Here is an 11976-nt window from a genome sequence, read left to right on the forward strand (position 1 = left end):
GCTAACCTAGCAATACTTGTTGCTATTCGTGATGTTTGCAAGCGTGTCGTTAAAGAGCTCACTAGTTGGGTATGTCTACAACCTTTTCAAGATCTAATCATTCTTATTATTATTGTATATCACACTTCTCTTATCGGCATTAGTTCAGTTACTTCTCATATATTTGCCACTATTTTCTGCCATAAAACCGATCATATAAGCGCCAGATCGAGCTTATTTTCTGTAGTTGGAGCTACTGATAATATTCTTATTTCCTTTAGTTGGAGCTACTGATAATATTCCCTGAAATTATTGTTGATATGAGGTTTTGTTTCTTTGGCATTTCTTGATACAGGTAATTTATTCAGAGGAGGAGAGGAAGCTTAACAAAGACATTACTATTGGTCTTATTCAACGCGAGTTGCTCAGCCTAGCGGAGTACAATGTCCACATGGCGAAGCATCTTGATGGAGGGAGAAACAGTATGCTGACGGCATTATCCTTTATGTCCTTGTACATACATTTTTTATGGCAAGTGAACATGTCTAACTAGTTGTTTGCTGTGCAGAGAGCGCAACTGACTTTGCTATTTCTCTACTCCAATCCTTGGTCACTGAAGAGTCCAGTGTCATTTCAGAGCTCCACAGTCTTGTTGATGCGCTGGCAAAGGTTGCGATTTTATTATTTTTTTTAGTTTGCTTTTGCAATCACATAGTCTTGTTCTATTATCAATCATGCTTGTCATAAGAACAAGGCAAATTAATAGGTTTGAAAACATACAAATTGGGAGAAGCTTAGGTTGTATTGTTTCTATACTAAAACTGCACCATAACGCTAACTGACCTATATTGTGATTAGGTGCAAATATTTTTTTTTTATGTTGACATGTTTTGCATTTTTTTTAGGTGTAAATATAATGTTTTCGTTGTGAAATTTGGCATTATTATTTTTGTGATGTTGCAATTTTTTTATTGTTTTGGTTGTAGCTTGCCTCAAAATCCGGATCTCCTGAGTCGTTGCAACAGTTAATTGACATCATACGAAATCCAGTTACTAACTCAGCTGGCCTCTCTGATAGTGCAACCGGAAATGAGTACAATGATAGGCAAAAGGATGAAAAGGTTTCAGATGATTTCATTACCGAATGTTACGTGTAATGAGACTGGGTATTTTTTTTTGACATGTTAGCTCTTTTATTAGGTTGCGTGCAATACCACTTCTAACACAGATGTGAATACCAGCTTGGAATATGTGGAATCAGATCCTGCGGGCTTCCGGGATCGGGTAAATATTCCGCATTTTAGTTTTCATTACTTCATATGAACTACTTTTTGTTAATGGTTGATTGGGAATTTGCATGAATATAAATTTTCGCTACGAACAGAACGAATTTTCTGGTGAAGCTATTATCATACATAGTTTGTTGTGCGTGTAGTTTATCTTCTTCTTTTTGTTGGCAGGTGTCCACGCTTTTTGAAAGCTGGTATCAAATCTGCGAACTTCCGGGTGCAAATGAAACTGCTTGTTCACAATATGTCTTTCACTTGCATCAGACTGGATTACTCAAGGGAGATGATACGACAGAGAGTTTTTTCCGAACTCTTCTGGTGAGATAACCTTTTAAGACATTTTTGCCATCAGCATATTTTCAGTATCATGAGAGACCTCATTATTAACGTTGGCCTTCTTATCTTTAGGAAATTTCTGTTGCTCATTGTATATCTTCTGAAGATATAAGTTCTGGTGCTGTGCAATCTCCTCAGCAAGCTCAGAGTCCATCATTCCTCGCCATCGATATGTATGCAAAGCTTGTTTTTTCGATCTTGAAGGTAAAATGCTCATGAATTTCTATGGTGTGCCTTGTGGATTAAAAAATACCCAAAATACACTGCCTGCTAAGCTTTTTTTTTTTGGTTTGTTTGTTTCTTATGACAATCTGTTCAGTATTTCCCTGAGCAGGAGTCCAGCAGCAAGTTATTTCTTCTTTCGGAGGTAAGGGGACACATAAACCATAATTTTCTATTACGGGTGAAATCATCAAAAAGGTGAGTGGGTTTGATATTGATTACTGGTCTCAGATCATGGCTGTCACTGTGAGATGTATACAAAAGGACGCAGAAGATAAAAAGACATCACTCAATCCAAAACCATATTTTCGATTGTTCATCAACTGGCTGCTGGACTTATGTTCCTTGGATCCTGGGACTGATGGTGCAAACTTTCAGGTGCATTTTGTTTTAACTTAAAGTATCTGCTATTTTATTGGTATCACTAACATTCATCCTTTGTTGCAGGTTCTCACAGCTTTTGCCAACACATTCCACGCGTTGCAGCCTCTTAAGATTCCTGCTTTCAGGTTAGGATATACCTCCATTCCTTCTATTGAAAATGGAATCTCTCAGGAACTATGAGGGCAGTCAAATACATATGTTGTGAAATGTACCATGTGGTTGACATATGTGTCTTCTTTTATCTTTTATTTATTATGATTTGTTTTTTTTTTCCTATTTATTTCTGCTTCGCTGAGGATCTTTTAAAATTTTCAGCTTTGCATGGCTAGAGCTTGTCAGCCACAGAAGCTTCATGCCCAAATTACTTACAGTAAATGGCCAGAAGGGTTGGCCATATGTTCAACGCCTGCTGGTGGACTTGCTCCAGTTCCTTGAGCCATTTTTAAGAAATGCTGAACTCGGAGGACCAGTTTGTGCCTTTTTCTCTTCTGTTATATTGTTTCATTGAGCACTAAGGATGTAGTCGATGGTAACTTAAAGTGGTCTCTCTCTTGTTTGTTTATTAATTACGTAGGTTCATTTCCTATACAAAGGGACATTGAGAGTGTTGCTGGTGCTGCTTCATGACTTCCCAGAATTTCTCTGTGATTATCATTTTACTTTCTGTGATGTGATTCCTTCAAGTTGCATACAAATGCGGAATATTATTCTCAGTTCTTTTCCACGGAACATGAGGCTTCCAGATCCTTCTACTCCAAACTTAAAGGTTCGAGATGATAGTGGAGAGCCCAGCATGTTTAAATTCTATAGAAATTATATCCCTTGTAGGCTGATTTATCGTGTTCATTGCAGATTGATTTGTTGCCTGAGATTGTAGAAGCTCCCTGTATCCTTTCCGAGGTTGATGCTGCGCTAAAAGGAAAGCAAATGAAAAATGACGTGGATGAGTATCTTATGGTAATGGTTCCTCAGTTTACTTGTTTATTCTTTGGGGTTCGTGAGATTATTATATTTCGGATAATACTCATATAATTTTCTGCAGTCGAGGCAACAGAATTCAACTTTCCTTAGTGAGCTGAAACAGAAGTTACTTCTCTCGTCAAGCGAGGCTACTTCAGCTGGAACACGTTACAGTGTACCATTGATCAACTCGCTTGTGCTATATACTGGAATGCAGGTATGGGTTTAACAACTATGGCTTTAAAAAAAAAGAAAGTCTAGTTTATTCAAATGTATGCGTTAATGAAATGTGCAATTGATCGACATTGCCATAACAGGCTATTCAGCAGCTACAGGCGGGTGAGACACAGGCTCAAAATGTTGTGGCCTTACAGATGTTTAAGTATTTAAGTATGGAACTTGATACGGAAGGACGTTATCTGTTCCTTAATGCCATTGCCAACCAGCTTCGATATCCCAACAACCACACACATTACTTTTCCTTCATCATGCTCTATCTCTTCTTCGAATCTGACCAGGTGAGGTTGCTTTGCTTGTTAAGAGCTGAGTGAATAAATTAGGGGGCTTGGTAATCTGATTTTGGCTTGAATGAAACAGGAGATCATACAGGAACAAATAACAAGAGTGCTGTTGGAAAGGCTCATTGTGAACCGGCCACATCCATGGGGCCTCCTAATCACATTCATTGAGCTCATCAAGAATCCAAGATATGGCTTCTGGAAACAGGCCTTCATTAGGTGTGCGCCTGAGATTGAGAAACTCTTTGAATCTGTAGCCAGATCCTGTGGTGGCCTCAAGCCTGTTGACGAGGGAATGGTCTCTGGTTGGGTCTCAGACAATTCTCATTAGCCCTGCCTTTAAACTTGTATATGTGTATGCGTATTTTGACTTTCTGTTGTAACAATATAGGAGAGATTTTAGGAGTCTAGTTTTTCCTTGATCATCAAAATTCATAAATTTTCCTGATTACAAGAAAAAGAATGGATTTTGCTGTCTTGCTCTTAAGGTGGCTTTCGAAATTTTGTTTTATCCATTCACCTCTTCTTGTTTGGAACAAGAACAAGGTATAACACTTAGGTCTACTACATTCACCTCTTCTTGTTTTATCCAATGAAATTATACTATATCTTATGACATGTAATAAACATATTTGAAAAGTAAATCATTAACAAAAATTATGAATTCAATAACTCTAAGTTGATATATAATCTTGTTTAATTTTTTGATTTACAACTTAATTCTATTTTATAAACCTAAACATAGTTTTATTGTAAAATCTAAAATAACACTTTTATTTATAGATTCAATCTGATATATTACACTTCATTTTACTATAAAATCTAACTTATAATCATCCTTTACAAACCTAGACCACCATAATCTAATTTAGGATGGGAGGGGGGTGGAGGTTTATTTAATCTAATATTTGTTTTCATGAAACTTTAAATGATTTTGATGATTTTAGGGAAGTTGATATGGTTTATTATAAAAGAATTTCAAAGCCCACCTAAAACTATGTGATTTGGATTTCTGTATTTTAATTAAAGAAATCTTCTCAAATCCTAGGGGGTGTATTGAGGATTTTATGGGATTTAGGAAATTTAGGATTTTACACACATATTAAGACAATAGATGGATATGATTAATTTATAATTTACTTTTTTTTCTTTATAATTTATTTCTTTTTATTTTTGGTCATCACATGTTTATGTAATGATTTTCTTTTCTGACATTTACTCTACTTTTCCACTTTTTGTTGTAAACTAGAGAATCGAAAGATGTAATTCTCTTGTTCTTATTGATTGAATAAACTCAAGGTTACACATATATATAGTAAAGTACATAACCGACTAGACATAAAACCTATGGCCGATGAGCCTTATTGTCTTGGACGGACACGGGCCATGTACGGGCCGTGTATGAGCTTGGTTATGGAGTCCATCCGTTAAGTGCTTTATAACACTCCCCCTTGGATGACATAACCATGCCGATGCTAAGGGATCGATGCAATACGCTGGGGGGTTGCTACCTCATTAAAACCTTACCAAGAAAACCCAATGGGACAAAACCATGGTGAAGGAAAAAGAGTACAGCACGCATTGCTCCCCCTGTTCTAAGCATCCCTAAAGTCCTGAAACTTCCGCATTCCAATCTGGTGCATGAGCTTCTTGAATGTTGTTGTCGGCAATGCTTTGGTGAAGAGATCGGCTGAGTTGTTGCATGATTGAACTTGCACCACTTAAACTTCTCCGGCCTTTTGTAGTTCATGTGTGAAGAAGAACTTGGGTAGTATGTGCTTCGTTCGATCTCCATTGATGTAACCTTCCTTGAGCTGTGCGATGCAGGCCGTATTGTCTTCATAGATTACGGTTGGCTCTTTGTCTTCGACCATACCACAATTCGCCCTAATATGTTGAGTCATCGACCTCAACCATACACTCTCTCGTCCGGCTTCATGAATTGCTAGGATCTCCGCATGGTTGGACGTAGTGACCACAATGCTTTGCTTCATAGAACGCCACGAGATCGCCGGACCATCGTGTGTAAACACATAGCCGGTTTGAGACCTAGAGTTGTGCGGATCCGATAAGTAATCTGCATCAGCAAAACCAACTAAACCTTCTTTGTTATAGTTAGTATAAAATAAACCAAAGTCTGTCGTTCCTTGTAGGTAACACAAAACATGTTTAACACCGTTCCAGTGCCTTTTAGTCGGACAAGAACTAAATCTTGCTAGGAGGTTCATGGCAAAACATATGTCCGGTCTAGTGTGGCTAGCCAAGAACATTAACGCTCCTATAGCACTGAGGTATGATACTTCAGGACCGAGAACCTCTTCATCGGTCTTCTTTGGACCAAATGGATCTTTATCCAAATAAAGGCTTCTCACAACCATTGGGTTGGTCAATGGGTGAGCTTGGTACATATTAAACCTCTTGAGTACCTTTTCTGTATATGCCATTTGATGCACAAGGATTCCATTACCAATGTACTCAAGCTGCAATCCCAAATAGAACTTAGTCTTGCCTATGTCTTTCATTTCAAATTCTTTCTTTAAATACTCTACTGTTTGGGCTATTTCACCAGAGGTTCCAAGGATGTTTAAATCATCCACATACACTGCTATTATTACAAACCCTTTGTTTGCAAACTTCTTTATAAATATATATGGACTGATTGGGTCATTCTTATAGCCTTCTTTAGCTAAATACTCACTTAATCGATTATACCACATTCGACCACTTTGTTTCAGTCCATAAAGGGATTTGTTCAGCCTTATGCAGTACTGTTCTCGAGAACCACTCTTATCTTTGAGCTCAAAACCCTCTGGTAATCTCATATAAATTTCATTATCCAGTGGACCATATAGGTATGCGATTACAACATCCATTAACCGCAAATCCAATTTTTCTCTTATAGCCAGACTTATTAAGTACCTAAATGTTGTTGTATCCATCACATGGGAGTATGTCTCCTCATAGTCTATTCTTGGTCTTTGAGAGAATCCTTATGCTACAAACCGTGCCTTATATCTCACGATTTCATTTTTCTCATTTCTCTTCCTTACAAAGACCCACTTATGTCCAACTGGTTTTATTTCAGGTGTTGTCCTTAAGATCGGACCAAACACACTTCTCTTCTTTAAAGAGTTTAACTCCACGTCAATGGCTTCTTTCCACTTTAGCCAATCTTTACTTTGAATGCACTCTAATATAGACATGGGTTCATGATCCTCATTTATTTCAAATGCTACCTTATATGCAAATACTTCATCAATGTCGACATCTTTACGGTTCCATTGTATTCCATACATGATATAATTGATTGAGATCTCATTATTATCAATACCTTCAGGACCTTGAGGTTCAGCGTCCGAAACCTCATTTGGTACCTTAGGATTTGCCGCGGCCATGTCTGCATTTTCCCTAACCTCGGTTTGATTTGCACCTTTCTTAGATTTCCGAGGGTTCTTATCTTTGGAACCTAACGGTCTACCTCGTTTTAAACGTGGCTTAGACTCTTTAGCAACTTGATTGTGTTCCTTTTGAACATCAATACGTACTGATGCATTACAAGCTGGTATGTACGATTTTGTTACTCTCTTTGGGTCAACAAAGGAATCTGGCAATTGAATAGCTAGCTTCTGCAAATGAATAATCTTTTGAACCTCTGCATCACATGCTAGAGTTCGAGGATCTTGCCAATTTAAGGATGTTTGATTCCATGTTAATTCTTTACCCAGCTTGCTAGTCTCACCCCCTAACATTGGGAATTCGAACTCAACGAAGTGACAATCCGCGTATCTGGCCTTAAATAAATCTCTTGTGGTCGGCTCAAGATACTTTATAATGGTGGGAGACTCATATCCAACATATATTCTCATCCTCCTTTGAGGTCCCATCTTAGTTCTCTGTGGTGGAGCAATTGGTACATAAACGGCACACCCGAATGTTTTGAGATGGAATATGTCTGGCTCATGACCCGTTAGTAGTTGGGATGGTGAATACTTATGTTCACTAGATGGCTTGATGCGTATAAGTTCTGCGGCATGTAAAACTGCGTGTCCCCAAGCCGACATAGGAAGCTTCGACCTCATTAGCAATGGTCGAGCAATTAGTTGTATTCGTTTAATGAAGGATTCAGCTAATCCGTTTTGTGTATGGACATGTGCCACAGGATGTTCCACACTCACCCCCATGGACATACAATATTCATTAAACGCTTGGGATGTAAATTCACCAGCATTGTCTAGACGTATAGTCTTAAGTGGAAAATCTGGAAAGTGTGCTCTTAGTCTTATAATTTGAGCCAACATCCTAGCAAATGCTAGGTTCCTTGTGGATAACAAGCAAACGTGTGACCATCTAGTTGATGCATCGATCATAACCAGAAAATATCTAAACGTCTCACAAGGTGGGTGTATTGGTCCACATATATCACCTTGTATCCTTTCCAGAAAATGCAAAGTTTCTTTATTTACTTTTGCTGGTGATGGCCTTATAATAAGTTTCCCTTGTGCACATGCTACACACGTGAGATTTTTAGGGATAACTTTTCTCTCTTTAAGAGTGTGCCCATTCGAATTCTTAATCAATTTACGCATCATGTTCGAACCCGGATGGCCAAACCGGTCATGCCATAGAGTGAACTGTTCATTGAACATTTTATTCTTTGCCAAGTTAGCTTCTATCATGTTAATCTTAGCATTGTATAAACCAGTGTCTAGTGCAGGTATAGTCTCTAGGACCTTCTTATGTCTATTCACGATTTCAGTAATGTATAGAAATTCTTTGCTCCCTTCACCCTTTGTTTCAACATGATAACCATTCAATCGAATGTCTTTAAAGCTCAATAAACTTCTCTTAGAGATGGGTGAGTACAAGACATCACTTAGTTCAATATGTGTGCCATTAGGTAATAATATGTGAGCTTGGCCGTAGCCTTCTATTAAGCTTGCTATACTCGCAATTGTACTAACATTGGCACTTTTCATTATGAGGTTTATGAAATATCTTGTCCTTTAATATTGTGTGGCTGGATCCACTGTCCACCACTAGTACACTCATATCCTCGGCCATTTCTATAATGACAATAATTTTGTTTTAAACTTTAATAAAACAAGCAAATATATATTGAAATAAAATCATTGAATTTAAACCAAAATAATTATCCAATACATAAACCGAAATAAAGCATAAAAGCTTAGAAATTAAACCAACACTAGAATTTAGAACTAGTTATCTTCTTTAAAACAATCGGAAGTCTCATAGTCTAGTGAATCATCATTCTCATGGTCGAAGTCATCTTCACCATCGAGATGCACATAGTTGGCTTCTAGATTCTTCTTCAGAGTCTCTTTATATGCATCAATGAGATGTTTAGGCGTTCTGCAATTCTTGGCCCATTGGTTAGACATACCACATCGGTGACAAACCAATTTAGCCTTGTTTTGTGGTTTAAAGGACCCACGACCCCTACCACCACGGCCACGGCCTCCACGGCCATAACCATCAAAGCGGCTAGCTTGGTACTGTCCACGACCACCACGTCCTCTGCCACCACGGCCACGACCATAGTGTCTTTCTCTGTGGACATAGTTGGTCTCCTTGGGCTCTTTAGGCTCTTTAGAATTTTGCTTTGCCATATCTACCTTGTGTGCTTCTAGTAATGGGGCTGTACCAGGAGGTCTCATAGCACTATTCATCAACAACAGCTCATTGTTCTGCTCAGCTAGCAGCAAACACGAGATTAGAGCCCCATAGGTTTTAAAACCTTTTTCGCGGTACTGTTGCTGAAGTAGTATGTTGTGAGTGCTGAAAGTAGACAATGTCTTCTCTAGCAGCTCTTTCTTGGTCACCTCAGTACCAAACAACCTAAGGAGTGAGACAATCCTAAAAAGCTCTGAGTTATACTCATCCACGGATTTGTAGTCCTGGATACTTAGGTTTTTCCAATCGAATTGAGCCTTTGGTAGGAGCACCGTTTGTTGGTGTCCGTATCTGCGTTTAATACCGAACCATGCCTTGCCTTATAATTTTTTTTTCGGTTTTTGGTATGCATGGAAAACAAACAAATCTAAATAGAAACTAACATGCAACAATTTCCTTTTCTTAGAAAATTTAGAAATTTTCCTTTTTCTTAACTTTTCCTTTTCTAATTAGGATTTAGAAAAATTTTAGGGAACTAGACTTTCACTAGGTTCCGATTTTAATTATGATTTTAGGGTTCTTATGCAGCCGAAATTTACAGGAATAATCTATACCAAATTCGATTAATAATACCCTATGCAAATTCGATTCTATTTCAAGGATGCATGAAATTTTAGATTTGAAATATCCTAGAACAACCGGATTAATAATACTCTTATGAAACTCGAATTTAACAGTTTAGTTCTAGGGTTCTTATGCAACAAAAAATCAAGCAACAATAAACAATCAATCAATCCGGATTTTAAACTTGACATAGTTTGGTGCAATTCACAATCAATCTAACAATCCTAAACGACCGGTTTTAGAGTTTTATAGGATTTAGAGATCTTAAACTTTGTTAATTGTGTACTTGCATGTTTAGGGTTCAATAGTTTTAAGATCAGGTTCGATTATATGGTCCCATAAGTTTCGATTTTACCTTAACACCAAAGGAGTCTGACCGGTTTTGATCTGGGAGCTAAAGACCTCAGATTTTCCCTTGATCACGAACCACGAACCTCGATTTGGTACTGGACAACAAACCGATCATGAACAGGATAACGAACGACGCCCTTCTCTCGAACAGAAACCGAACCGCTCACGTACAAGACCACGAACCTCGAACTGGTTTTGGATAGTTATTTGATCACAAGCACAAGCTTGCTTGAACTGATCTCGAACAAGGACTAGTCACGAACAAGGGTTGATCTTGAGCTAGTATGGGAAGTATGGTTTGGGTAAGAACAAAGAAGAGAGGCAGCGGTTTAGGGGTTATAGGGTTTTACTCAGCTGGATCTTTAGGGCAATCGTGCTGATAACGTGTTGTAAACTAGGGAATCGAAAGATGTAATTCTCTTGTTCTTATTGATTGAATAAACTCGAGGTTACACATGTATATAGTAAAGTACATAACCGACTAGACATAAAACCTATGGCCGATGGGCCTTATTGTCTTGGACGGACACGGGCCATGTACGGGGCCGTGTATGGGCTTGGTTATGGAGTCCATCCGTTAAGTGGTTTATAACATTTTTTGAATATTAAAATATTTAGAACATCAATTTTTGAAAGACAACAAAAATTTTCTAAAACATCAAATTATGTGAGACAGAGAGAGTATGATTTGAGGTAAAATTCTTTTAAATCCCACCTAAAACCATGAGATTTGGATTTCTGTATTTTTAACTAGACAAATCCTCTCAAATCCTCCAGAATCCCTAAAACATATTAAAATCCAATTCAACAAACTGTTTTGAATAACAGTAGGTTTTAAAGTACATTTTTAAATTATCGTTTCAATAACAGTGAATTTCAGGAGACTTTTTAAAATCCATGATTGAATATCATAGGATTTGTAACTTTTACATAAATCATTTAAAATGTTAAGTTGAATACACCCCTTAAAAATTATTAAAATCAAAATCTACAAACTATTTTGAATAATAATAGATTTTAAAGTAGATTTTTAAATCATTAGTTTATGAAACTTTTTAAAATTTATGATTGAATAACAAATGATTTATACATTTTATACAATTCACTTAAAATGTGAAGTCGAATACTTAGAAAAAAGAACATGACGTACATATAATGAGCTGCCATGACGATCGCTAAATTCAGGCGACTCCTTTCTTTCATCAGGGACACTTTTGCTCGGAGGAGTAGACATGTTCCATCATAGTCTTTCTGTTTTTGTTTTGATTTTTGATTGCCGTTACCAAACGTTTTAATATGGGCTCATGTCACATTTTCTGTGCTTTTTCGTATATAAACAAATTTAGACTGAAAATAGATTTTATATGTATTTCTTACAAGTTAAAAAATGTCACAAAAATTATTATTTTTTGAAAGCAAAGTATTGGTAATAACATTTTTTAAATAAAAAATATTATACTGTTATTATGTATAGATCACTTGTAGTTATTATATTTTACATAACTTTTTAAGAAAAATATAAAATTTTATCATACAGAACTCACATTAAATTAATAACATATAATCTTTAAAATAATTATGAAAAAGAAAAAAAGAAAAAAATGATATACTCCAAAGTATATAGATTTTTTTTTTTTTTTTTTTTTTTTTTTTTTTTTTTTTTTTTTTTTTTTTTTTTTTTT

General features: G+C 36.8%; 1 protein-coding gene across 13 annotated transcripts in view; it reads left to right on the forward strand.

Annotated features, from left to right (window-relative positions):
* LOC104773522 (CCR4-NOT transcription complex subunit 1-like) overlaps positions 1–4189 on the forward strand; it is a 20662-nt gene extending 16473 nt beyond the window's left edge. For 10 of the 13 annotated variants that reach the window (XM_019242688.1, XM_019242691.1, XM_019242690.1 and 7 more), the window contains 13 exons: positions 966–1100; positions 1180–1263; positions 1440–1586; positions 1677–1808; positions 1924–1971; positions 2058–2204; positions 2274–2335; positions 2526–2679; positions 2785–2976; positions 3063–3167; positions 3253–3387; positions 3488–3688; positions 3768–4080. In XM_019242688.1, the coding sequence (XP_019098233.1) occupies positions 966–1100; positions 1180–1263; positions 1440–1586; positions 1677–1808; positions 1924–1971; positions 2058–2204; positions 2274–2335; positions 2526–2679; positions 2785–2976; positions 3063–3167; positions 3253–3387; positions 3488–3688; positions 3768–4019 (1794 nt within the window). In that variant the 3' untranslated portion in view covers positions 4020–4080. Of the gene's footprint in view, positions 1–965; positions 1101–1179; positions 1264–1439; positions 1587–1676; positions 1809–1923; positions 1972–2057; positions 2205–2273; positions 2336–2525; positions 2680–2784; positions 2977–3062; positions 3168–3252; positions 3388–3487; positions 3689–3767 lie in introns of all 13 variants that reach the window. The other 3 variants (XM_010498150.1, XM_019242694.1, XM_019242689.1) reach the window with 2 other exon arrangements.
* The last annotated feature ends 7787 nt before the right edge of the window (positions 4190–11976 follow it).

This window comes from Camelina sativa, unplaced genomic scaffold, assembly GCF_000633955.1.
Source record: "Camelina sativa cultivar DH55 unplaced genomic scaffold, Cs unpScaffold00566, whole genome shotgun sequence".
NCBI classification, from domain to species: Eukaryota; Viridiplantae; Streptophyta; class Magnoliopsida; order Brassicales; family Brassicaceae; genus Camelina; species Camelina sativa.